Source organism: Petaurus breviceps, unplaced genomic scaffold, assembly GCF_028583685.1.
Source record: "Petaurus breviceps papuanus isolate PSGF00001 unplaced genomic scaffold, PetGlider_PUasm1.0 176, whole genome shotgun sequence".
Classification (NCBI taxonomy): domain Eukaryota; kingdom Metazoa; phylum Chordata; class Mammalia; order Diprotodontia; family Petauridae; genus Petaurus; species Petaurus breviceps.
This window is the reverse complement of record NW_027185771.1, coordinates 2,409,774-2,436,467: the sequence shown is the minus strand read 5'-3', so window position 1 is coordinate 2,436,467 and position 26,694 is coordinate 2,409,774. Positions and strand designations below refer to the sequence as shown.

The following is a 26,694-nucleotide window of genomic DNA, read 5'->3' as shown; positions in this document are numbered from 1 at the left end:
CACCCAGAGAAAACAACCTGGAGGAGTGTGGACTAGAGCTCTACTTCATCCAGGACATGGAGATCCTGGGGAAGGTGACAACCCATGAACTGAAGGAAGGTGGTGAGAGCATCCGTGTCACCGAGGAGAACAAAGAAGAATACATCATGTAATTCTGAGAGGATGGAGCGAGGGGGAGGGGGTAGCCACGCAGCTGAGCCTCTCTGGGGCCAGCGGGCAGAGGTCAGAGGAGAGAGATGCTGGGCCTGCCTCGGGGCAGCCGTGGGGGCTGGGGCTGGGGCCGGGGCCCTGCGTATCCCTCTCTGGGGCTCTCGGCTTTCCCTTACACTCCCCAGAGTCAGCATTTGTGCATTGACATGAGGTGGGTGCAGGAAGCCACAGCCTAGTTGCCCACTGGTCCACAAGGCAGGATGGTGTGCTTGCCTCAAGCCCGTGGTCTTCTTTGGGGTGCCAGCCACAGACTAGGCCTTGAATGGCAAAGGCTCCCCAGTGACTCACACAGTGACTCCCCTTGAGGTGAGTTTATCGCCCTGACATGGGCAGGGCAAAGTGTTGTGATCCCCATCTCATAGGCAAAGGAGCTGAGGCAAGAGATGGCAGGACACATCCAAGTAAGTGTGGGTAGAGATTCAGAGCAGGGTCTGCTGACCCTGAGTCCAGTGCTCTGTCTGCCTCACTACCCTGCCCTGCACCCACAGAGAAATCACATTCATTTCTGGAGCATGGGAACCGAGTGATAGTCATGCTGCCTGACTATGTCAAGGAGAACTAATGTACCAGTCAGTCATTCAGCAAGCATTTATTTAGTGCTTACTAGATACCAGGCACTCTGCTGAGCACTGGGGATGCAGAGAAAGGCAAAATCACCATCCCTGCCCTCAAGGACCTCACATCCTAACAGGCGAGACAGCATGGGAAAAACTCTGCACTTACAACCTATCAGCAGAGTAGGTGGGAGTGCTCTTGGGGACCTTTTCTGGTTTTTTTTTTTAAAGCAATTGGTGGGGTGGCCAGGTGGCTCAGCGAGTAAGAGCACCAGCCCCAGTGTCGGGATGACCTGGGGATCAAATCTGGGCTCAGATACTCAGTACCACACCCAGAAATAACTGGCCGTGTAACCTTGAGCAAGTTACTTAACCCCAATTGCTTTAAAAAAAAAAAGTAATTGGGGTTAAATAATTTGCCCAAGGCTACACGGCCAGTTATTTTGTGTGGGTGTTAAGTATCTGAGGCTGAAACTGATCCTGGGTCCTCCCGACTCCGGGGCCAGCGCTCTGTTCTTTGTCGAAACTGTGAAGAGACTGGACTTTGCATCATCACTCTCATTTCCATGGCACCCTCAAGCTTGTAAAGTGCTTTCCTCCCCATAAGGCCAAGAGGGAAGCAGGAATTCATCAGTGCCTCATTTTACACATACCCACTGGGAGGAGGGGATCGCCTGGCCTGGCACTGACCAGGGAGCCTGGGCTGCTGATCTCTTGTAGGCAGAACAAGCCCTGAACACTTGGTTGGTACCGTTGCCCATTTATGATGTGGCACCCCATTCCTGCAGGGCACTTACCTTATTCACATATCATCTACCTCCTGGATTCCTCCCAGGCAAGGATTCTTCCATTTTTCTCTCATCCCCAGTCCCACCTGCCTCACTTCGCTTGTAGGAGGTGATCTTGCCTCCCGTTTTGTGGGAAGGGCAGTGTCCAGCACAGGCACTCTGAGCTCTTCCTGCACCCTTTAGAACCCCTGACAAGCACATTACAGTTCTATTCTACTTTTCATATTGCCTTAATAAATACTTGCATTTCCAGTCAGTTCTTCCTCCCTCCAAAAATGCCTACAAAGAGATTGCTATCTCTTTAAGCTGTCATTGATTGCTGTCTCACCCCCACTCACTCCTCAACCCCCTATTGTCCAGCTTTCCTCTCTACTGACGTTATTCCCCCAAGAATCACCAAAGGCCGCCTGTGGCAAATTACCCTTACTTTCCCCCCCATTTATCATCCTTCTTGATCTTTTTGCAGCATTTAATACGGCTGCCTTCTGTTTCTTGACCCTTTTTTCTTTCTTGGGCTTCTGTGACAAAATATATATATAACCAAATATAACCATTCCTCAGAACTCTGCCTTTAACTCTCTTTGCTGTCTCTTTCTCTATCTTTCTCTGACTCTGTTTTAGTTTTTTTAAAAGACTTTGAAAGAGGGAGTCTTTAAAAAATATAATTAAAAATTATAATTATGAAATAATTCTTATTTCACTCTTTTGCCTTGGCAGTGTCAGCCATTCTCATGGTTTTAGCTATTTTATCATCATATGGATGGTATTTGTTGTTCATTTGTGTCTGACTCTTAGTGACCCCATTTGGGGTTTTCGTGGCCAAAGTTCCTGGAGTGGTTTACAGTTTCCTTCTTCAGCTCATTTTATAGATGAAAAAACTGAGGCAAACAGGATTAATTGACTTGCCAGAATCATACAGCTAGTGCATATCTGAGGCTGTATTCTGGATTTGAACTCAGGGCTTCCTGATTTCCAGGCACAGCACTCTATCCACTGAACCACCTAGCTGCCCCTATGGATGGTGGCCAGATTCTGTAATTTCCAGCTTTGATTTCTTTCAGACTCCAGGCTTGTAATTCCAACTGTCTATTGGACATCTTTCTCCAGTGTCCTGCTGGCATTCCTTAAATTTGGCATTTACAGACTGAACTCTTCTTCCAACTCTAACCGACCCCTCCCTCCCAATCACTCAAGCTTGAAACCTTGGATTTGTTTTCACTTCCTGCCTTTTTCTTGCTTCTTCCTTTCTATCAATACCTCACCAAGTTCTGTAGAATCTCCCCCTTTCATGGCCACTACTTGACCACTGTTGTTTAGGTCTTTTTTAAGTCTTTGAGTAGTGTCTTAGCTAACCTTTCTGCCTCTAGTCTTCCTCCTAAATACTACACACAGTCAGATTAATCTTCCTAATTCATGTCTTTAGTCATATCACTTTCCTTTCACAAAAAACTGAATAAAGCTTAGACTTCTTAGCTTCATCTTTCTAGCCTTGGTTCATAATGGTGCCCTCCTTCACATACTCTATGCCAGTTAAACTGGATGATACATTCTCCTAGCCTTCTTGCCTGGCATAGTCTCCCCATCATCTCTGCCTCTGAAAATCTTTACCCAGCCCTGAAGGCTAAGATTAAATTCTTTCTCTTCTATGTACTTTCAATTTATCTGACATTTGGACATGATTTCACTGAGCAGTTAACTTTTTTTTAAATAAATTTTTATTGATATATAATTTTTTCATGGCCAAAATTTCCTTCTGTATACTTTCCCTGCCTCCTTCTCAGAGAGTCACCCCTTATGACAAATTTTTTTATCAGAAGAAAAAAAGAAAATCACAAAATTGACAACAAAGCTAATCAGTAAAAAAAAAAAAATCTGACAACATATAGTGTCCTGCCTGTGGGCTCCTCACCTCTGCAAAGCAGTGAGGGGAGATATCTTCTCATGGATCATTTTTATCTGTCTTATAGCCTTATAACGCAACACTATCACGTTTATGTATCTGTCTTATAGCCTTATAACGCGACACTATCACATTTATGTATCTGTCTTATAGCCTTATAACGTGACACTATCACATTTATGTATCTGTCTTCTATCTCCTCTTAGATTTTAAGCTTCTTGAGCGTGGGGATCATGTCATATTTAAATAGTCTTTGTCATCTTACACAGAGTAGGCATTCAGTAAATACTTGAGTTAATGAATGAATAGAAGTCGTGTCTCTGGAGCACAGGGTTGAATCCAGGCTTGCTCCCTGGCCTGTATGGGTTGGTACATGTGTGATGGCTCCAGGGATGGCAGAGAACCTGAGACAGAGACTCAGCATTTTGGGGCTGATGGGCCAGTCTTTGATTTTAGGCTGCTGACGGATTGGAGATTCACGCGAGGCGTAGAAGAGCAGACCAAAGCTTTCCTGGACGGCTTCAATGAAGTGGCTCCATTGGAATGGCTCCGCTACTTTGATGAGAAGGAACTAGAGGTGAGGTCCTTGAGTTTCTTGCGGTTCTCCATTCCTGGATGGCCCCAGAGCCTGTCCTCCCAGTTGCTTCCTTTTAAGTGGCTGAGAGCTCAGAACTTGTTTCTGGAGAAGTCTGGGCCACGTAGTGCTTTGGAAAAGAGCAGAGGGTTTAAGGCTGAATCCCACTCCACTTCTGCTACCCCTCAGATCAGGGGATCTGAGACTCATTGTTACCGAATCTCTGTGGCCTCAGTTTACTCACCTATAAAAGGAAGTGGTTAGATTAGATGACTGGGCTCCTTGGACTCCACAGTTGAGACTTTCAGGCAAGGCCCCAGGTTAACATGCTCAGGGGTTTGCAAAGTCAGGTAGGTGTAGCTGGTTACCTTTCCTGGGCTACTTATTTGTAAGAGACTTCCTCTTTTGTTAATGGGGAAGTATCCTGTTGGGAGAGTGGCCCTTTCATACCCACAGGCTGCATCTGTAGCAGCATTGGCCATTTGGGACTTAGATTAATCTCCAGAAAGTTAGCAAAAGAGGCTTCTGAATAGCCAAAGCACATGTTAAAAAGTCCCTACACTAAATAAACTATGTTTACTATGCTCGTGAGAGGGCTTTTAGAACCTCAGTGCCTATTTTCTCTGCTTTTTTACATAGGTAAACAGATTTGACTTGTTATTTGATTTTCTAGTTCAGAAGCATCAGAACAAAAAATGAGAAGTTTCAGGGAGGAGGGAGGCGTGGGCCTGGCACAGTGACAGCAGCAGCAAATTACAACTGACAGCCTCTTGTCAAGTAAAAGGCAGAAAAGCTATTAAAATGCATGAGAATTTGGAAAGTATCAAACCCTTGAAATGAAATTCATGAAATTTTGAGGTACTTTGGACTAGGGCAGACACCTATCTCTGAGGGCAGTACAGTACAGTAATTGATAGCCATGATGTTTGCCCAGAGTCAGCAAGAAGAGGTACCTTCCCATCTCAAAGAATACTTTGTTTAAGAAAGCATGGAGGTATTTGATTCATTTGAGAAGAATTTCCATATCAAATGGTTAAAATTAAAGCCTTGGTCCTTTAAAAGGAGTAAACAGTAATTGGGAAATTAATAAATACAGATACCTCTACAGATCTAACACATCCTTCTCCTGTGGGGGCCTGTGTCTGCTTATTGTATAGAGAGCAGCACCTGCCCCCACCCTCTGCCACTGCCTTCCTGAGTTGGGTATTAGCCCCTGAGGGGGGATGGGAACTGGCCCTGGTGCTGATGGGTCTCATAATTTGTCTCCTAGCTGATGCTGTGTGGCATGCAGGAGATTGATATGGCCGACTGGCAGAAGAACACCATCTATCGCCACTATACCAAGAACAGCAGGCCCATCCAGTGGTTCTGGCAGGTGGGTCTGGGGGATAGGCCCTTGTTCCTTCTAGGGAGGAGGAATAGGTGATATTGACACAGGGCATGGGCCCATGGAGCCTCCCAAATGGGAGGCAGCCCCTTTCCCACCTCTCCCCCACCTCTTAGCCCATGTGTTGGTGGGTGGTCTTGAAAAGAAAGCACAGGTCTAGGGTGGCTAGCTGGTGCAATGAATCAAGCACCGGCCCTGGAGTCAGGAGGACCTGAGTTCAAATATGGCCTCAGACACTTGACACACTAGCGGTGTGACCTTGGACAAGTCACTTAACCCCAACTGCCTTCCTCCACCTCCCCCCCCCCCCCAACCCCAAAAAAAAGCACAGGGCTCTCCTGGCCTGGAAAGGCTCTGGCATGGGAAATGTAGGGTGATAAGTGGAAGTTAGTGGTCACCTTTCTGCCAGCTCTAATCACTGATGTGTAAGAGACAGAGGTTCACAGGAGTAGAGACTGAAAGTAAAGAATCTGCCAGTCAGTGACTTCCCTACCAGTAAGACATGAAAAGAAATGGGATGGACTTTCAGACCTGGTCTTCATGAGTTGAGTGGTTCCTCCTTTAGAGATCCAAGGCTAACCAAGGTTAGGGAGCCCCAGGGCCAAGTTTGCTTCCCAGGCTGATTGCTGCCAGAATGAGATGATACTGAAAGACTGACCTGTAGACTGACTGCAGGGCCCCCAGGGCCCAGCGCTACCTTGTGAATTGCTAACGTTTGGCAGTCCCATTCTTTGGGAGATGGTTGGGTCGGGGTGTCCAGCACTGTCTCATGTGGCTCTGGAATCACAACTCCACTGAGAAAGTCCTGGGGAAATTGTCATAGCCCAGGGCAGAGACCAGGACTACTCTCTCTCTCTTTTTGTGTACTTCAGCTTGTTGGTCAGCACAGTGTCTGGGGCCTAGCCTCTTCTCTGACTGGGGCTCCATTCTTTGGGTTTCAGGTGGTGAAAGAGATGGACAATGAGAAAAGGATCCGCCTGCTGCAGTTTGTCACTGGCACCTGTCGCCTGCCTGTGGGAGGATTTGCAGAGCTCATTGGTCAGTGTTTTTCCCCCTGCAATGTGGGGACCATACAAGGAGAGGGAGGGGAGGTTCAGGGTGGTCAGGAGAAGAGACATCCAGTAAGTTGAGATGAATCCCAGGGTTCCACAGGCTCAGGTGGAGCGTTTGCTAGGGCTGGCCATGGCCTGGTAGCTTATAAATACTGGAACTGGCCTGAGTGGGGTGGGGTGGTGGAGCCATGGGGCAGTTTTCTACTTCACTAAGTCCTGTGGTTTTTATCGTGGTCACTAGGCAGCAATGGACCCCAGAAGTTCTGCATTGATAAGGTTGGCAAGGAAACCTGGCTGCCTCGGAGTCACACCTGGTAAGCTGCACCTTTGGGGGAAGAGCTGGCCTAAGGAACACAGAATAGCCCAGTAAGGTGGGGGTTAATGTGTGTGCTTGCTTGGGAGCCCCTGGTCTGTGCCTGACATTTCCTAAAGCAAGCAGTGGGACTAGCATGGACTAGCCGAGAAAAACATGCCCAAAGTGCTTAGGCGTGCAGCCAGTCTGACCCATCTTTCTGATTCTCTCTGCTTTGGGTGGGCAGCGCTCCAGGGGGAGAGTCAGGGCCCCTGGATCTTCACTGACAGCGTTCCTTCTTTCTTGCCAGCTTCAACCGTCTGGATCTTCCCCCCTACAAGAGTTATGAACAGCTGAAAGAGAAGCTGCTGTACGCCATTGAGGAGACAGAGGGTTTCGGACAAGAGTGATGAAGGGCAGCCCCCTCTCGAGCTCCCTGTCATGCTAGGCTGGGCAGTCACCAAGTCCTGTCCTTGTGGCAGTAGGACCTTTGACTCTCAGGAGGTCCCCAGCAGGTGGCGTGGTAGAGATCTCTACCTCTTCTACCATTGGCAGATTTCCCTAGGCCCTAGTGCCCATGAGCTCCTGTCCCCCATTCTTGGCAGCCAGCCGGTGGGAGACTTTGGAATGAGCCTGGGATCATCACCCCTCTTCTCACAGTGTGTGTGCGTGTGTGTGTGTGTGTGAGTGCCCTGTATCAGAGACTGGAGGGTCAGAATCTCCTTAGTGAAGGTGTTCCCACCTTCCCCAGTGCTGGAGAATCACATTTGTGAGTTGGGGGGAAGCAGCCCCTGTTCTCATTGGACCAAGCAGATGCCCAGAAGAAGGGGGTGATGAGAGATACAGGTTAAATGAGCTTCTTGGGGGAGGTTTCCCTTGCCTTCCCCAACAGGAGAAGTTTTGGTGTTTGAAATAGAAGTTTGAATTTTTCGGTGATTCATTTAAATTGAATGTGAGAGTGAGGGTTAGGGTGTAGCCGGAGGGCCAGGCTGAGCCTGCCCCGCCTCCTCTGTAGGAGCCCAGCAGGGGCTCAGCACTCCAGGTCCCCAGGTGGAGGAGGCAGTGAGGCCATAGCAGTGGTCATCCCCAGTTAGCAGGTCATGGGTTTTTGTTCCTTTGGTGTGATGCTGCTGTTGCTCCATAGAGCCCTAGTTCTGGGTTGGGCTGGGACTTTTGGGGAACCAGGCCCCAAGGGCTTAAGTTTTCCTCTCTTCCCTCTCAGGGACACAGTCCAAGGTCCTCTAAGCCTAGGTCTGGCCTTAAGAGGACTACCTAGGCTTGTGAGGGCCTTTTTCCTAAAGGCAGGCACACAGTGCAGAAATGAGTTCTCTGAAAACTCCCCTGGAACAGGGCCCAGCTTAGCAGGACAGCTGGCCGCCGGCTACTTCAGCCTCCTCCCCCTCTACCAGAGCAGGGGTTTCAGCAGGCGAATTCCAGCAGGTGTGCTTTACTCAAGGAGCCCCCAAATGCCTCCTGCATCTCCTCACCTGACCCGACCCGTGCCATAGGGTTCTAGCTTTAACGTAGGGTTCTTGGGCAGCTGCTTCCTGGCCAGTTCCACTTGGTGGGGACCTGAGCCTGGCAGCTCCACGTTGGTGTGTGTCGTGTCCTCCTTGGAATGATGCCTAGCTCGGGGTGGGGAGACCAGCCCTTGTTTCCTCACTTGTTTGCTGTGTCGTACTGCTCGACCCCTTCGATCATGTAGGCTGCCGCCGCTAGGGCTTCCTGCCTCGGCCACGAGGTGTCAGTACTAGGTGTGTGTATGTGTGTGTGTGTGCTCGTATGTGTGTACATATGTGTACATAAATGAAGTGTCTGTAAAAAAAAACTACTTGTGTAGCAGCGGGCTGGTCGCCAGCTCATTTTGTAATATCCCTCCTGCCTCAATGATGCTGATCTCTCGTGCAATAAACAATCAGCAGCTGCAGGTGGCGTTGGTGTGGAAGTCAGTGGGGTGGGTCATCCGCTTCTCTGCTTTGGGAATGCCTGAGTCACCACCTTGGGCTTATGGGGCTGTCAGAGCTTGTGTTCAGCTCCCCTCCTGCATCCCTGCAGATGTTTCTGGGCTCGCAGCACCATACCTACCAAGATTTCTTTGTTTGAAAGGAGTAATCTAGGTGCCAAGATTGGGGTGGGCAAGGTAGGCCTTGAAACTAGAATGTTTCAATGAGGCTCAGTGCTATCCACACCAGACTTCCTAAGCCTTTTTCTGAAAATCCCAGCTAGGGTTTCAAAGACTGATGGCATGAATGTCAGGCCATTGAAGGTTTGGCAGGCTGGGGTATTTGATGGAGAAGATGGCTTTCTCCTAAGATGCTCTTTCTGAGCTATGGCCTTTTCTAGTTGAGCAGTGGGGACAAAGTGAGCTGGGGAAGCATATTCAGTCAACCATAGCATCCAAAGGGAGTTAGCATATGAGGCTTCCAGGTGCGAGGGATGGCCAGAGATACATTTCTGGAGCTGAGATGGAGTACCATTCATGAAACAACAAGGCCAGTGTCACTCAACACTAGCATTATAAAGACGGCTCCAGGCAGTCCTCTAAGACATCTGTTCAAGTCACCAAGTACCCATGCTAATAAAGTGACAGCTGGCTGGCTCTTGATTACCGGCCTCTTTAGGTTGTTGTGAGCAGTGCTGACTTGAGAAAATAGCTATCATTTATATAGTGCCTTAAGATTTGCAAAGTGCTTTATGAATATTTAATCCCCACAGCAAATCTGAAAGGTAGGTGCCATTATAATCCCCATTTTGCAGATGAAGAAAACTCGGGCAGACAGCAATTAAATGATGCCCATAGCTAGTAAGTGTCTGAGGCCACATTTGAGCTCTTGTCTTTTTCACAAAGGGACTGAGTGGCGCGGTTCCATCCAATATGCCAGGGCTTTTCTCCATCTCACAACATCTTGAGGATACCAGTGGAAGACATCATTGCCCATCATCTCCCACCATGTGGTGAAGTTACTGCCAGGTGTAACATTGCAATTAATAACAATACCCAATATTTTGTGCAGGACTCAGCACAATCCCAAGCACAGCCACATGCGTTATTAGCCTGGTTTACTTCAGAGGGTTAACCCCAGAACAGTGAGAACTTGGGGAGGCCACTTTTCAATGACACTGCAAATCCCATAAACAACTGAGTTTGAATTGTTGCTGGGTTTCTTGTTTTGTTTCGGGGGTTTTAGCTGTTAAGGAAAATGGTTCAACCTTAATTTTTTTAGTTGGTTGCGGTCCTGTGATGTTGCTGCTGTTTATGGTATCTAGAAAAAACTCTAGTTCTACTCTCTTTCTTCCTGTGTTATGGCAATGGGCTGTTTATCTTACAGGGAGTTGTGCTGTTTCTGGGTAACTGCTACCAGACTCCTCAAGTCCCTGTTCTGAAGTAAGCAAGGACTTCTATTAAATCCAGGAAAACTCTTCTCAGGGCTACAACAAAATATAAAAATCTTATCTGTGGAGCCTCTTTTAATCCCTTCACGAACCCTTCAGACATTTTCAAAAACTTGCTTCCATCTACAGTCTATTACAGAGCCAGTGTCCAGCAGTACAGAATGGAAAACCTGAGGCAGTCAGCTGAGGCCCACAAGTCCCCATGCCTGAGTTGGGAAGGAGACAGGCACAACTAATTCTGTCAACCTTTCCAGCTATTGATTTCTTTGTGTCTTCCCCCCGACGATGGGGCTGTACTTGACTGGAAGGTGCTGACAGCAATTTCTTTTGCCAGTCCAGCAGAAATGTCAATTCTTGGACTGTCCAGGTGCAGCTAAAGAAAACTGAACACCCACTTGCAAGGGGTTCCTTACCACAGTGCCTTAAAGACTTTGGAAAAGTCTTGTCACATACAGATTGTCCAGAGTCAAACCCATGGGTCTGTGCCTGCCAATAAAAGCATGCCCATTCAGGAGTTTGGCCCAGAAAGCGTGGGTTCTTCATGCAGGGCTTTCAGCTGAGTAGTTGTGTTTATCCTCTGGGTGAAAGGATAAAATGAGGCATTTGCTTATGTGGATTAATAAGAACCATTTTGAGAAAGGTCATATCTGACGTGATACTCAATGTAGTACATCCTTCACATTTTCCTGGAGCTCTGCTTACCAGTTACACACAGAGGATCAGTAGATCCCAGAATGAGACCAGCAGAAAGTGTGTAGTCTCTTTCCCTAAAGATAGTTTTTAGACATAGGATGGCAAAAGGGTAACTCCACAGCTGGAACAGTTTGGGTAATGTAGGCATCTCACTAAAGATAATTTAGGCACAGCTTCACCTCAAGACAGAAATTAGGTTCAAGGTCCCAGAGCAGAACATAAATCATCAATTTCAAACTTGACCCTTGAAAAAGACATGGAGAGAGGGGGAAAAAATGCCACCAAAACCAATACTGTTGCTGTGAATATGTTCTTGAAAGATTTAAAATACTATATTGCATAGAGATATAAGGGCAATTTAACAATTGAAAGGCTGATAGGACAGAAAGTGCTAGATTTGGAATTAGAGAACCTATGTTCAAATCCTGCCCTTTCTCAAGGCCTTAGGTTTCCTCTTCTGTAAAGTAAAAAGGTTGGATCACATGGCCTCTATTACATTGTCCAGCTCTAAATCTATGGTCCTATGAACCTCTGGTTTCTTCTTTTGCTTTTTTTTTTGGAGGGGGAAGGGCAGGGCAATTGGGGTTAAGTGACTTGCCCAAGGTCACAAGGCTAGTAAGTGTTAAGTGTCTGAGGCCAGATTTGAATTCAGGTCCTTCTGACTCTAGGGCTGGTGCTCTATTCAGTGCACCACCTGGCCACCCCTGGTTTCTTCTTGAAAGTGGAGAAAGCAACAATGGGAATTGCTGTTATGGATGCCCTCATAAAGAAAGAAGAATAAAGTCTTGGGGAGAAGTGATAGAGGAAATTCCACGGGTAGAAATGAGCACTCTATCTTAGAATTTGTAGTCAAGAAGAAAACAGTATATATTGATTGACGTGCTCTATGAATTTGGGGAAAGCAGATTTTGAGGGTTCATGGAGTAGGATTCCATGGACAAAAATGCTACAAGGTAGTCCAAGTAGAATGGGAAGCTCTCTAGGATGGAAATATAGAGAGAAGAAAAGGGTAAGTTGTCTAATGAGACCAATGTAGATAACACAGGGAACTCAATGACCAATGTAGATTTTTAAAAGAAACACAAGATAGAAGCAAGGGCAGGTAACAGGAAGAATATGAAACTGTGTCATGGTCCTGTAGGAATAGGCATAGGCTTGGGAACTGTATTGGATTATCCCTTCTGGCTTCCAATCATGCCTTGTTTGGCCCATCACACAAATGCAAGTTACCCCAGCGTATGAAGCACCATTCAAAAGTCCAATTCTTTTGCTTAGCTAAACCTATTTGTCCAGAAACTAAGAGGAAGGAATTTCCCAGAAATTACTCAAACCCAGAACAGAAGCAATACAGCTCAGACTAACCTGGGCTCAAGAGGAAAGTCAAAGACAATAAAAGGGCATGCCTAAGCAATGTTGGGGAAAAGAGGATCAAAGAAGCATTAGGCTCCCTGCTTTGGTTGGCAAGGACAATAGTGCTAGATGCCAGAGAAAAGGGAACTATTCAGCTCTTTATTTTGTTTCCCCTTATCTCTTCTAGAAAGGAAAATAATCTGGAAAAGACATATGGGAGAATCATAAAGAGTTGAAATGCAAGTAGGGAGATAAGAGGGCACCTAGCTGCCATTCATGAATTTAGGCCATCATGCTAAGACAAAGTGCATGCTAGAATACTGAAAGCATTGGTGGATGAGACAGATGCGTCGCAGAAGGTGATCTTTGAAAGGTTATGGAAAATGGGAGAGGTACCTATAGGACTAGAGAAGGACAGATCTCTCTCAAAGATAGTTAATATCTAAAAAAAAGGAAGCAATGATCACAAAGAGACATTATGACTTCATCCACAACAAGTCATGCCAAACCAACATAATTTCATTTTTTGAAAGGGCCACTCAACAGGTAAATCAAGGAAATGGAAGAGAGAGTGGGACAATGGAAAGAGAGATTACACTAGAGTCAGAGGACCTGGGTTCAAATATTGCACTACTTGTGTGACTTTGGACAAGTCATCTATAAAATAAGAGGTCTGGACTAGACAGACAGGCTCTGAGGTCCCTTCCACCTCTAGACCCACGATGGTGATCCAGATGGAGTTCACCTCGGCTTTGGCAAAGCATTTGATAAGGTTATTCTTGCTTTTCTTATGGAGAGATGTGAGCCAGAAGATAGTATAGAGGCTTCTTTGAAACTGGTTTAACAAGCAGAACAAAAGAGAAATTATTAATAGGTGAGTACCGACTTGGAAGAAGGTCTCTAATGTAGTACCTGAAACCATCCTACCCTTGGCTCCCTGTCATTTAACATTTTATCAGTGTTTTGCATAAATGCATATTTATCAAATTTCCAGCTTAGACAAAGTTAGGAGGGAGAATAGATGCATTGGATTGGGTGTTGGGTTCAAAAAGTTCTTAAAATAAATCTAAGAATATGAAAATCACAAGGATAGATGCAAAGATCACACTTGGGGTAAAAAAAATCAACCTTATGAATACAGCATGGGGACAGTGTAGCTAGATATCAATCAGCTAACACATATTTAAGCATCTATGATATACCAGGTACTGTGGGGATACAGAGAATGGGAAAATACAATTCCTGCTCTCAAGGAGATCACAGGTAAGGTGCAAAAACAATTTGCAAACAAGATAGATAAAGGGAAAAATAATTAGCAGGGAAGATGTTAGCATTAGGGTGAATTGAGAAAGGCTTCTTATAGAAGGTGGAACTTTATCTGGGACTTGGAGGAAGCCGGGGAAGCCAGGAGGTAGAGCTAAGGAGGGAAGGCATTCCGGGTGTGAAAGCAATAGTGTCACAAAAACCTAGGGAGTATCCAGGAGAAGAGGTTAATTGATGGTGTCAGCAGCTACAGAGAAGTTAAGAAGGATGAAGACTGAGAAAAGGCCATTAGATGCGACAATTAAGAGGTTGTTAGTAACTTTGGAGAGAGTAGTTTTGGCTGAATGATGAGGTCAGAAGCCAAACTGGAGGGAGGGAGAGAGAGAGAGAGACAGACAGACAGACAGAGAGACCTATTCTAGACAGTCCTCTCAAGTTTAGCCATAAAGGAAGGAGAGGTAAGGGCTAATAGATAATTGGGTTGGTCAGATCATGTGTTTTTTTTAATGATAGAAGAGACATGATTGTGTTTGTAGGCAGCAGTTAAACAGTCAGTAGAAAGGTAGAGATTGAAGGTTAGGGAGAGTGGGGATGACAGAAGGAACAATCTGCTAGAGAAGATAGATGAAATGGAATCAGGGTGCATGTAAATTTCCCTAATGAATATTGATGCAAAATTTAAAATAAAATACTTAGCAAGGAGATTACAGTAATAAATCTAATATTGTATTTCCCCCTAATTACATATAAAAACAATTTTTAATATTTGTTTTTAAAAACTTTGAGTTCCAAATTCTCTCCCTCCTTCTCCAGCCCACTCATTAAGAAGGCAAGCAATTTTATATAGGTTATATGAGTGCAAAACAAATTTCCATATTAGTCATGTTGTAAAAGAAAACACAAGACAAAAAAACAAACAAATAAGAAAAATGAATAAAATTTTTTAAAAGTATGCTTCAATCTGCATTCAGAGTCCATCAGTTCTTTCTCTGGATGTGGACAGCGTTTTTCATCATAAGTCTTTGGGAATTGTCTTGGATCACTTTGTATTGCTGAGAACAGCTAAGTCATTTATAGTTGGTCAATGTATAATTTTGCTCTCACTGTTTTACTTGCATCAGTTCATGTAAGTCTTTCTGGGTTTTTCTGAGAATCTTGCTCATTTTTTTTTTGGAGGGCAATTGGGGTTAAGTAACTTGCCCAAGGTTACATGGCTAGTTTGTGTGTGTGTGTGTGTGTGTGTGTGTGTGTGGGTGTTAAGTGTCTGAGGCCGGAACCAAACTCCGGTCCTCCTGACTCTGGGGCCGGTGCTTTACACACTGTGCCACCTAGCCGCCTTGCTCATTTCTTATAACACATTTCTTATACTATTTCATCACAATCATATACCATAATTAGTTCAGCCATTCCCCAATTGATGGGCATCCCCTCAAAATCCAACCACAAAAAGAGCTGCTATAAATATTTTTGTACATATAGGTCCTTTTTTTGTTTTAAAATCTCTTTAGGATATAGACCTAGTGGTGGTATTGTTGGATCAAAGGGCATATAAAGTCTTATAGCCCTTCAGGCATAGCTCCAAATTGCTCTCCAGAATGGTTGAATCAGTTTACAACTCCATCAAAAGTGCTTTAGTGCCTAAATTTTCCAACATCCCTCCAAATGTTGTCATTTTCCTTTTCTGATTATAGCAATATATCACAAAGATCATATAGTATGACCAGGTGGATTTCAACATTAGGAAAATTATCAGCATAACTGACTATATCAATAACAAAAATCATATGAATATCAATAGATGCAGAAAAAGTTTTTTACAAAATACCACATTCATTCCTATTAAAAACTCTAGAAAGTGCAGGAATAAATTGAGTGTTCCTTAAAATGATAAGTATTATCTATCTAAAATTATTAGCAAGCATTACCTGTAATGGAGATAAGCTAAAAACCTTCCCAGTAAGATCAGGGGTGAAACAAGGATGCCCATTATCACCACAATTATTCAGTATTGTACTAGAAATTCTAGCTATAGCAATGAGATAAAAAAAACAAACAAATTGAAGGAATTAGAATAGGTAATTAGGAAACAAAACTATTGCTCTTTGCAGAATCAACTAAGAAAGTAGCTGAAACAATTAACTTTAGCAAATTTGCAGTATATAAAATAAACCTACATAAATTATCAGCATTTCTGTGTATTACCAACAGAGTTGAGCAGGAAGAACTAGAAAGAGAAATTCCAATCAAAATAACTGTTGACAGTGTAAAATATTTGGGAGTCTACCTGCCAAAACAAACCTAGGGACTATATGAATACAATTACAAAATACTTTTCACACTAATGCATATCTAAACAACTGGAAAAATATTAATTGTTCATCAGTAAGTATTGTGGTCAGCATAGTTGGTTGGCTAACGAGCGGTGAGAATAATGAGATGGGGCTGTAATCAATAGTCCGTTTATTATAGGAACATTTCATACAGAGCCAAAGATGCAAGGGGCTCACAGAGTTTATATGCCCCCCAATAGAAGGTCTACATGACCCAAAAGAATGTAGACACCCTAAAAGAATGCAGACAATGTACAAAGACCCTCCCTTAATCTTGTTTACTATTTACCCTTAACCAAGGTTAGTTATTTATTAGGGTAATATCATAGGACCATATCTGGAGGCATAAACAAAAAAAAGATTACATGCCCTCTTGCTTATCTGCCCTGTAATCTTGCAGGTAACTGTATAGGGCAGGGGAATATTCCTTTAGCGGGGCCAAGGGACCCCCAAAATTCTCCACATCCAAGCAAATTTATACATCCTCCTGCTTATCTGCCCTGTCACCTTTCAGGTAATAATATAGGGAGGGGAATATTTCATTAGTGGAGCCGGGGGACTCCTGGAAATTCCTTACAGGTAAGCTGAGCCAATGTAATACAAATGGTAATTCCATCTAAATTTACCTATTCAGCACCATACCAATCAAACTACCAAAAATTATTTTATAGAGGTTGAAAAAATAATCAAATACATCTGGAAGAACAAAATGTCAAGAATATCAGGGAAATCAATTAAAAAATATAATGGAAGGCAGCCTAGCAGTGCTAGATTCCAAGTTATATTACAAAGTGGTAATCATGAAAACAATCTGTTATTGGTTTAGAAATAGAGTGGTGGATCAGTGGAATAGAATAGATACACAATACACAGTAGTAAATGACCATAGTAATCTAATGTTTGATAAACCCAAAGAGATCAAAGAAAAAGGAAAAAGACCAATTTGTACAAAAACATTAATATAGTAGCTCTTTTTGTGGTGGCAAAGAATCAGAAAATGATGTGATGCTCATCAATTGGGGAATGGCTGAACAAGTTGTGGTATATGATTGTGATGGAATGCTATTATGCTATAAGAAATGATAAGCAGGATGGTTTCAGAAAAATCTGGGAAAACTTATATGAATTGATGCAAAGTGAAGTGGGCAGAACCAGGAAAACATTGTTACATAGTAACAGCAATATTGTAACTATAGTCAATTGTGAAACACTTAGCTACTCTGATCAATAAATCATCCAAGACAATTCTGAAGGATTTAGGATTGAAAAAATGCTATCCACCTCCAGAGAGAGAGAACTGGAGTCTGGATGTACCTCAAAGCATACTTTTAAAAAAACTTTATTTTTCTTGTCCCCCCCCCCCAACATGACTAATATGGAAATTTGTTTTTGCATGATTTCACATATATAAGTGATATCACATTTCTTGCCTTCTCAGTGGGTGGGAGTGATCCAAAGCTAAGGCTTGGCAGATCACAATTTGTTTGAAAAACACCTGAGGACATCAATTTCAATATGAGTCAGCAGTGTGATACGGCAGGCAAAAAGCTAATGTGATGTTAAGACATATTAAGAGATACAAAATGTTCAGCACTAGGGAAGAGATAGTCTTCCTCATGATATTAGAAATACTGTTCATTTCTGAGTGATACAATTTTGGGATGGGCTTTGATAAGTAGAGTGCATCCAGAGAAGGATGATCAAAAACGTTGAGGACTCTGAATTCTTGCTATATGAGGATGAGTCAAAGGGAACTGGGGGTGTTTAGCTTAGAGAAAATCTAAGAAGTAAATGAAAGCTTTTATCAATTATTTGAAAGGTTGTTGTTTGGAAGAGAGATCAGACTTGTTCTACCTAGCCTCCCTCAGAGGTCAGTACTAGCTAGGATGGACAATGGGTGAACGTTGCAGCTTGACATTTATTTATGTCAAGCTTCCTAATAATTAGAGCTATTAAAAAATAGAGTGGGCAGTATTAGGAGATATTTGGCTTCTCCCCTGGAGATTGTCAAGAAAAGCCTGTTAGATACATCATAGTGGTTATTCTTCTTGTTGCCTTGGACTAGAATGACTTCTGGGATCTCTCCCAGTTCTCTGGTCCTATGTCTCTCTAACCAATTAGCACTGTCTCCAGTGTAACAAATGAAGGCATTTTAAGTTATGGGGGAAAACATTTTTGGCAGTCTGTTGTCAATTACTTTGGTCAGATCAGCCTTGTTTTATAGATTTAAAAAAAAGTATGGACATTTTATAGAGATAAAGATCACATAAGTTAGAACGGTAATAAAAAGTGGACAGTACAAGTGAAATTTAGATCTTAATTCCTTGCCCACTCTTATTGAATGTCTCAGGGAAAACAAAAGAAGTGGGAGAATCTGAAGTAATTTTCTTCCCTATTTCTTACCAAAGGCCTAATATCACTTTCATGTAGCAACATGGTTACAGGCCATCTTTGGTATATGGCACATTACATTCCCGCAGTGTCCAAACTCTGAATGTCATTAGTGTTTGACTGGGCCTCAAGCCAACCCAACTTGGCATAAGCTATATTTCAATGGACAAGGACAATTTCTGTGTCATTTTCTTGGTAATTATAGGGTGGAGAGGCAGGGGTTAATGGCACCATTATGATTATCAGTTAGTTTGAAGGGTAGCACAAGGCAGGGGTCCTGCACTCCCCCTTCTCAAACATTAGATGGCTGAGCTTTAGAAAGAAGAGAGCCGAATAGGGGAATGTCCATACTTCTATTCTGGAAGTGCATTAATTTCACTGGCATAGCGTAACTTTTGATTTTCCTTTCCTCTGACAGAAGGAGGTTGCTTACTTGCTTTGTTCATCTAAAGTTTAATATACATCTGGGTTGGCATCAAAAAGGCACAAAGTAAAAAGGGTCTAGCAGAAAGAACATTGGTTTAAGTCAGAAGATTGGACTCTAAATGAAGAAGTTAGTTATTCTCATTAATCTTTGACTAGTCACTTCCCCTCTTTCTGCCTTAGTTTGATCATTTGTGAAATGGAAGAGTTTTTCTAATTCAGAGGTTCTTAACATTTTTTATGTGTCCTGGACCCATCTGACCAATTGGGGAAGCCTATGGACCCCCTTATTTGTCATCTCCATTCATGATGGAAGGAAATGCTAAATTCCAATTAGGCATTAATGAAGACAAAGATGTCATTTTTCCCCTCCATATAAGTCCACAGACCCCTGAAATCTACCCATGGATCCCAGGTTAAAAATTCTTGTCCCAGATGATCTCTAATCCCTTTCAGCTCTTATCTTCCTTAAGAACCCCATTTCCATGCTGAAGGACCATTCTTGGCTTACCTTTTATTCTGATCATGACTCATCAGTGCCCTCTCCTGTTTTTCTTTCTGAACTACCTTAGTTTTTTTTTTCCCCATAACCCACCCACTTTTTCATCATCAATCCAAATATTTGTTGTATTTGGGACATTACCTTAAGCTGGCTAATATCAACATTAATTACACTGCTTGGCTAATGTCCAGTATATATTTGGGAAGTCTCTAGTTTGGTCAAGTCACAACAAGGTCAGTCATAAGACAAATGCTAACATTAGTTGACATAAGCTAGAACCAATCTTTCTCCCTTGTAGCTTAGGTTTTTAACTGGATATTTTGGTCAAGAGACTAGCTAATTAACGTTGACATTTGCTAGTTCCAGGTGTTAACTCTAACACATAGGAGAGGAGTTTAAGCATGCCCATCATCTTGGAGGAAAGGAGCATAACAACTGACATTTATCTAGTGCTTTAAAGTTCACAAAGCAGTTTCCTCACAAACATATAAGGTCAATAGGGCAAGAATCATCATTCTGGTTTTTTAGTTGAATAAACTGAATAGTATGTGACTTGCCTGGGTTCACACAGCTATATCTCCCAGGCTCCAAGTCTAACACTCTTTTCTACAATCCAGTTTAAAAAACAAACAGCTATATGGAATAGTTACATGAAAATATCTAGAAACACTAAGTTGAAATGTTTCTACAATTTAAGAAAAACAAAACCAAAATCCAGTTTTAACTTCTACTCAGGACTTGTTCTTCATTTATAATTTTTGTGGTTCCCTGAAATGGGCTGACTTTAAAAAGATTGAGTCCTAAAATATTTCATTTCTCAAAAGAAATAACAGGGGACTTGCCAAGGATACATAATAAAAAGCTGAAATCCCAGTCCCTGTTTTGGGTTCTCTGAAAATGATGGGTAATAACCACAGCGGCATTAGTGATACAGAAGACATTATGGTTCAGTTGAATTGGCCTGGGAGAATGGGGAGCTATATGGCCTTTGAGACTTTCCAGGTTGGAGTAGCCATGTGAAAAATCTAGGGCATAAAAAGTCTAGCTGGCAGAGAGAATTTACTATAGAAGTCTATTTTAGATTAGCTGGGTGGTGTGGGTTAGATTAGTAGGACAAAAGAGAAACTTTATAATTTTTGTGGGACTCAGTTCCACCATACTCAATCAAGCCTTTCTTAGCTGAAGCCAGAGCCAGAAGGGTACTGTGGAGAGGTTTTAAGGGATACTTCTTAATGCCATACTGATGGTATGTAGACCCTAAAATGCTATTTTGTGGAGAACTGAATTTTTCATATTTCAGGATATAGACTCAGTCAACACTGCCATCTAGTGCCAATGAACCATTAGTCCATGTGACTAGTTTTATATTACAAGGGTAAATACATGAATTCCTGAACGGGTTACTTGGAACAATTCAGAGAAATGGCAATAAATTGGTTTGTATTACAAAGCCTGTTTTCAGCTGACCTTAGAAAAATGAAAAGCAAACTTAAATAAATCAATAGGGGGCTAGACTAAGTGATTTTTAAGGTCCTTCCCAGTTTTAAAAACCCGTGATCTTAAAACTTTTCTGTTGTTGTTCAATCGTTTTGGTTATATCTGACTCTTTATGACCCCATCTGGGGTTTTCCTGGCAAAAGATACTGGAGTGGTTTGCCATTTGCCTTTCTTTTACAGATGAGGAAACTGAGGCAAACACGGTTAAATGACAAACCCAGGGTTACATAGCTAGTAAGTATCTGAAGCTGGATTTGAACTCAGATCTTCCTGACTCCAGGCTTGGTGCCATACTACACCACTTAGTTGCAATAATGATAATAATAATAATTAATATTTATATAGTACTTTAAGGACTTCAAAGTATTTCACAAATATTATTTCATTAATTATCATGAAAATCTAAAGGAAGAGATGATTGGAAAGAAAACCAAGCCAGCAATGATTCTACTTCTTAAGATTGATCAGCATCATTGTCCTCCCTTCTAACGTTCCTCACCTTTCTGTATTATCCTCTATACTTTTGTCTTCCTGATTCCGTAAATACTGTCAGTCTCCCTTTTGTTGATTATTCCCAGTTTGTCCTGCCTGTAGCTTGTTTGGACACAGTCTTTTGCATGCTATCTCCTCCATTAGATGGTCTTTCACCTCTTTTCGTATCCCCAGAACTTAGTGTAGTGCTGGGTGTATAGTAGGCATTTAATAAATGTTTATTGACTGACTCTCTTCAGTTAATCTGAAGTAGATGCACATTGGGGTGCTCTCTAGCCAAAGACTGGAAACCATTTAATTCAGAAAACCATTTAGCTCAGGCATGCAAATCAGAACATGCCTATGAAATGACCTATAATTATTAAACACTGGAGAAGTTTACTGAGGAAAGTTATAAAAATCTTTCTGGGTGGAAGGACGTCTTTAAAACAGAAGAGATTCTTTTATGTCTAGAATGTTTTGAAGGCAAAAGGAGACTTGCCCAAAGTGTCCCCAGGCTATAAGAAGTCTCCTGTAGTGAAAAGAGCCAGAAGACTTGGGGATTTGAGCCTTGTTTATGATATTAACTATATGACCATGGGCAAATAATTAAGTTCTCTGAGCCTCTGTTCCATCATCTATAAAATGGGGACAATATTTACGTAGGGTTGTTGTTAAGAAGTGCCTTGTAAACTTGAAAAACAGACAGAATGGTACTATTCATGTTGGAGATGGGGGCTTTGCTGCTTTGCTATTCACAACTCCATCTCCTGACTCTTAGACTTACAGTTGCTATATGGGTCCCGTTTTCACCATTAATGGCAACAGTTATGGAGGTATGCCCACTTGCTGGCCCAGTGATAGATGGACAGCTGTGGCTGTGTGTTAGCCTAACCATACTTCCAACAGAAATGATATGTGGAAAACTGCAGCATCTCTGTAATCCTTGCTTTTAGGGGAGGCTTAGGAAGATGGATCTCTTAAGCTCAGGAGCCCCTACTCCTGTTTGGGTGTCCCCACTAAGGCTAGCAGCAATACGATAAGCTTCCAAGTGTCTCCAGGCCGCCTATGGAAGATCAAATTGGCCCAGATTGGAAACTGGGCAAGATAGGGAGACCTTGTTGGAAGAAAGGACAGAAAAAAGGAAAGATCACAGTAATCTCATGTTTGGAAGGGACCTCAGAGTCCATCTTATCCAATCCATATCTGCACCAATAACCTCTCAGGCTAGTGATGGAGAATTCATTGTCTCTTTCAAAGACAGCTCATTTCCACTTCTGGGCAAGTTTCTATTATCAGGAAGTTTTCCCTGGCCTTAAGCCTGCTTTGTTCTTCAGCTTCTCCCCGGATGCTCCTACTTCTATCTTCTGGAGCCAAAGAGAACAAGCTGAACCTCTCTTTTACATGGCAGCCCCAAGACACATTAAGGTAGCTATCATATTCTCTTCTAGGCTAACCACCCCCAGCTGTTAAATTCAAATGATCCCATGTGGTTTATGAAGGTAAGATTGTGATGATTTATAGAATCAACCATTTGTGTATATTGGCAGTAAAGGGGAATAGTGGAACCTTAGTAACAAACATTTTCTTGGCAGAAATTTACCTAATTAAAAATGGACTCCAAAGTCAAGGCACAGTGCAGGTCAGTTATAGCCAGACTAGGAATGGAGTCTGAATCTATAATTTTGTTGGAAATATTCTCTCACTTACTTGTTCATCCATAAAATATCGAAAAGAGAAAGGATAAACTAATTTTTATATTGAAAATATTTGTCGCTGTTGTGAGTACATTGCAAATGTGGTCAATTCCAAGCCTCATAGCGTTCAGAAGGCACATGGCATGGTGGATAGAGTAAGGCAGCAAGTGAATGAGTACTTGATCTACCCAAATATTTGTATAAAACTTTCTTTATACTTAAAAAAAAATAGAATAGTTTTAAGTGGATGAACTCTATGCTAGAAGGCCTAATGGAAACTAGAGTGAAATCCTAGGGTTCCTGCCCAGAAGATCCAATCAATCAATCAATCAGCAAACATTTAAGTATCTACTCTGGGCCCAGCATTATAATAAATCCTGAGAATGTAAAGACAAAAATGACCAAGTCCCTGCCTTCAAGGAGTTTACAATCCTAGCTAGGGGAGGTGACATAGGGCAACAGATGGGATACTGGACCTGAACTCAGGAAGACCTGAGTTCAAACTGGCCTCAGACTCTGTATGACTCTGGGCAAGTTACATAATGTGTCTGCCACAGTTTCCCCATTTGTAACATGGGGGTCCACCTACCTCCTAGGGTTGTTGTGAGGATCAAAGGAAACAATATTCATAGAGTGCTTTGCAAGCTTCAAATATTATTATTTGTAGATAAATATTATTATTAAAGTATATGCAATACAGATAAAAGGTATACTGGGGGAGGTGCTGATAGCCAGGGGGGATCAGGAAAGACTTGCTGCAGGAGTAAGCACTTAAGCCAGGCCCCAGAGGAAACTAGGGAGGCACAGGTGAGGCTAGGGAACCTTCCAGGCATTGAGGATAGACAATGCAAAGGTACAGACAGAGGAGATGAGCGCCATGAGGGAGCAAAAGTATGAAGGCCAATTTGGCTGTAGCCTAGTTTGTATGGAGGAGTGTAATCTGTAAGAAAGCAGGAAATGTATGTTGTGGTCAGGTTGTGAAGTCTTTTAATGCCAGACAAGGAACCACTGGAATTTACAGAGGAGGGGAATGACATAGACTTAAAATTGAGGAAAAAAAAATCAATTTGGCCACACTGGGGAAAGGAAAGATGAGGCAGGGGGAGAAACTCTAATAGGCCAGGGGAGAAGTCATGAGGGTCTGAACTAGGGTGGGTGACAGGGGTGGTGGTGTCTAGTGAGGATTTTATAAGGTTTACTTGGGGGTAGCTGGGAAGGAGCCAACTGATGGAGAGAGTGAAGATTAGGGAAAGGAATCTGCTGGAGAAGATGGGGAGGGGTAGATCAAAAGCACATAGAGAAGGGTTGGCCTTGGTGAGGAAGAGTCATCTCTTTACCAGAGATTGTTACAGTGAAGGAGAGAATGCGGGTGACCTCAAGGAATTATGATGTAGAGAAGGGGAAAAGAGGGAGGTTACAGTAAATGGCTTTGGTTTTTCACTCAATGTACTTAGTATATAGTAGACATTTAACAGTCAAAATGGGGCAGGAAAAGAGATAGCTTACCAAGTACTAAGTTTGGGTTGGTTGTAGGCCATTATTTTTGGACATTCTGTTTGCTCAAACCATCTGTAATTTAGGTCATTTACTTATGAATTTAGGGATGATCCCACTGTTATTTTTCAAAATGGAAAATCAGTTAAGAACAGGATCCAGAAACCACTCTTCTTAAGATGTGTAGCAGCAACCAGATTGCAGAAATCTATACTGGTCATTCCTGAGGGATTTAGGAAACGGAAATACATCGTACAGCCCCTGTGCTGTAGAGACTGGGAGTAGGCTTGGGATCAGTCATTTACTGGGGCTTTCACTTTTAAAACAGTAACTTTTCAGATCTCTCAGGTCTACCACTCCTGTAAGATGGACGACGGGTTGTGAGCTAGAGACTGAAGCCAGCTGCTACTTAGTTAAACCAAAATGACGACTCCGATGGGATGAGGGCAGCAAGTAGTCCTACACCTTATGGAGGGCAGCATTTGCTATAAGGAGACTGACTGATTGTCCCTTAGTGATACTATATGCCATATACTAATTTTCCACAGAAAGGAGGAGAAAGCCAGGCTGTTTTTACCGTATGTGTGCGACACATTGATGATATGGTAACAAGGACTAGACAGGTCCAGTATTCTTGTTTGCTCAACACTTTGCTGGGTCTGAAATGTCATCGATATTTCCCCTTTAGGTTCAGAATGCAAGTTAAACATTTCTTCTTTTTCAACACCATTCTTGCCTATTATGTTCCCAAAATCCTCTGCAGAGAATTTATCAAGCACACTGGAGGTCTTATGGATATGAGTACAATGTGGGGCTGTTTTGCTATCCTTTGTTCTCAGTGTATAGGCCTACCTTTTGAGTCACAGGCACCCTCTAACTCTGGTGCTCAGAGGTCACTTCTACCAACTAAGACTTAAATGTGTATTTAAAATCCCACAACCCTGCATAACTTTACTCTTTCGTCAGACTCTGAAAAAATGGTTAAGGGTTCAACTCAGACCAACCATTAACAAGGCCAGATTTCAAATCCTTGCCTGGCAATCATCTCCAATCAGGTACCCCCTCACTGAACCTCAAGCTCAGCAGGATTTAATGGGGCCTCTGGTCATATAGGAGATGCTTACTGTTTCCTTCCTCCTTCCCAGTCTGTTTCTCCAGACCCAATCAGGAAGACACATTTTTCTTTCTACACCAACTCTTGAATCTGCCCTTTCCATTCTATTTTCATCATGTCCCTTCTTTGGGTGTTGGCCTTACCCCTGACAATATATCCCCAGCCTCTGTTGCTGCTGTCTCTCTCCCCTCTTCTAAACATGGCAACCAAATTAATCTTCCATCTGTGGTCACTCCTTCAGGTTTGGGGAAATGGTTCTAAACAAATCAGGCTCTCAATTAGGGCTTAAAGGTATTCATCTATAAGCTACTTCTACCCAACCCACGATTTCTCTTCTTTCCCTCATGCTCCAGACAAAAAAATAGGCCTCACCACATTATGCCCCTATTCAATAATTGGGCTCCCCTGCCTGGTCTTTCTTTTTCTGCACTGGAACTTCTGCAGAGAGAAAAATCCCATTAAACATTTTCCTTGTTTCTACTCGTCAAGACATTTCTGTCTTTTGAACTCAAACTCAATGAAGCATGCCTTTCAGACATTCATATAGGCATTTTCTGGAACATCAATGTGACCACTACTTTGTATACACTTTTATTTGTATGGTTAAAACTGGCACATCTTCTTCTTCTTTTTTGCTTTTTGGAGGGCAATTGGGGTTGTGACTTGAGTAAGGTCACATAGCTAGTGAGTGTTAAGTGTCTAAGGACGGATTTGACTCCAGGGCTGGTGCTCTATTCACTGCGCCACCTAGCTGCCCCTCTTCTATTCTTTTAACCAGCAAATTGTTAGCTAGCCCTTTAGTGGATCATCGTACAATTCATTATAAGGCTTATTTTAGAGCTCTGTTAACTCCAAAAGTGTCCTCTGAATCACATTAACTTGCATTCAGGATAATTTTTAGGGCTAAGTACTTTTATTTTTAGTTCTTTTGAAAATCAGAACTTCCTACATGATAGAGAAGACGACTCTCACCAGCAAATCTTCACTCCCCTGTTTTCAATTATCATCCCTACTCAGAAGACTCAGATCTACTTGCCCAGTTCTAACTTTTCTTAGCCTCGTTTTGCATATCCAATTGGTATTTTGATATCTGGATGTCCCACAAACATCTTAAACTCAACATGTCCAAAACTATACTCATTAGCTTTCCCTGATATTCCCCTCTTCCTGACTTTCCCATTACTGCTGAGGGTCCCACCACCTTCCCGGTCACCCAATCACTCACCCCTCATATCCAGTTGTAGCTAAGGCGCCATTTCTACCTTTGTAACATTTCTTGAACATACTCCCCATTCTCTCCTCTCGTTTCACATCTGGAC

The 26,694-nt window shown here is 42.7% G+C and overlaps 1 protein-coding gene across 5 annotated transcripts in view; it reads left to right on the top strand.

The window, feature by feature from the left end:
- WWP2 (WW domain containing E3 ubiquitin protein ligase 2) overlaps window positions 1–8,684 on the top strand; it is a 123,843-nt gene extending 115,159 nt beyond the window's left edge. For all 5 annotated transcript variants that reach the window (XM_069085469.1, XM_069085468.1, XM_069085470.1 and 2 more), the window contains 6 exons: window positions 8–148; window positions 3,909–4,029; window positions 5,297–5,401; window positions 6,355–6,451; window positions 6,707–6,779; window positions 7,068–8,684. In XM_069085469.1, the coding sequence (XP_068941570.1) occupies window positions 8–148; window positions 3,909–4,029; window positions 5,297–5,401; window positions 6,355–6,451; window positions 6,707–6,779; window positions 7,068–7,167 (637 nt within the window). In that variant the 3' untranslated portion in view covers window positions 7,168–8,684. The remainder of the gene's footprint in view (window positions 1–7; window positions 149–3,908; window positions 4,030–5,296; window positions 5,402–6,354; window positions 6,452–6,706; window positions 6,780–7,067) is intronic.
- The last annotated feature ends 18,010 nt before the right edge of the window (window positions 8,685–26,694 follow it).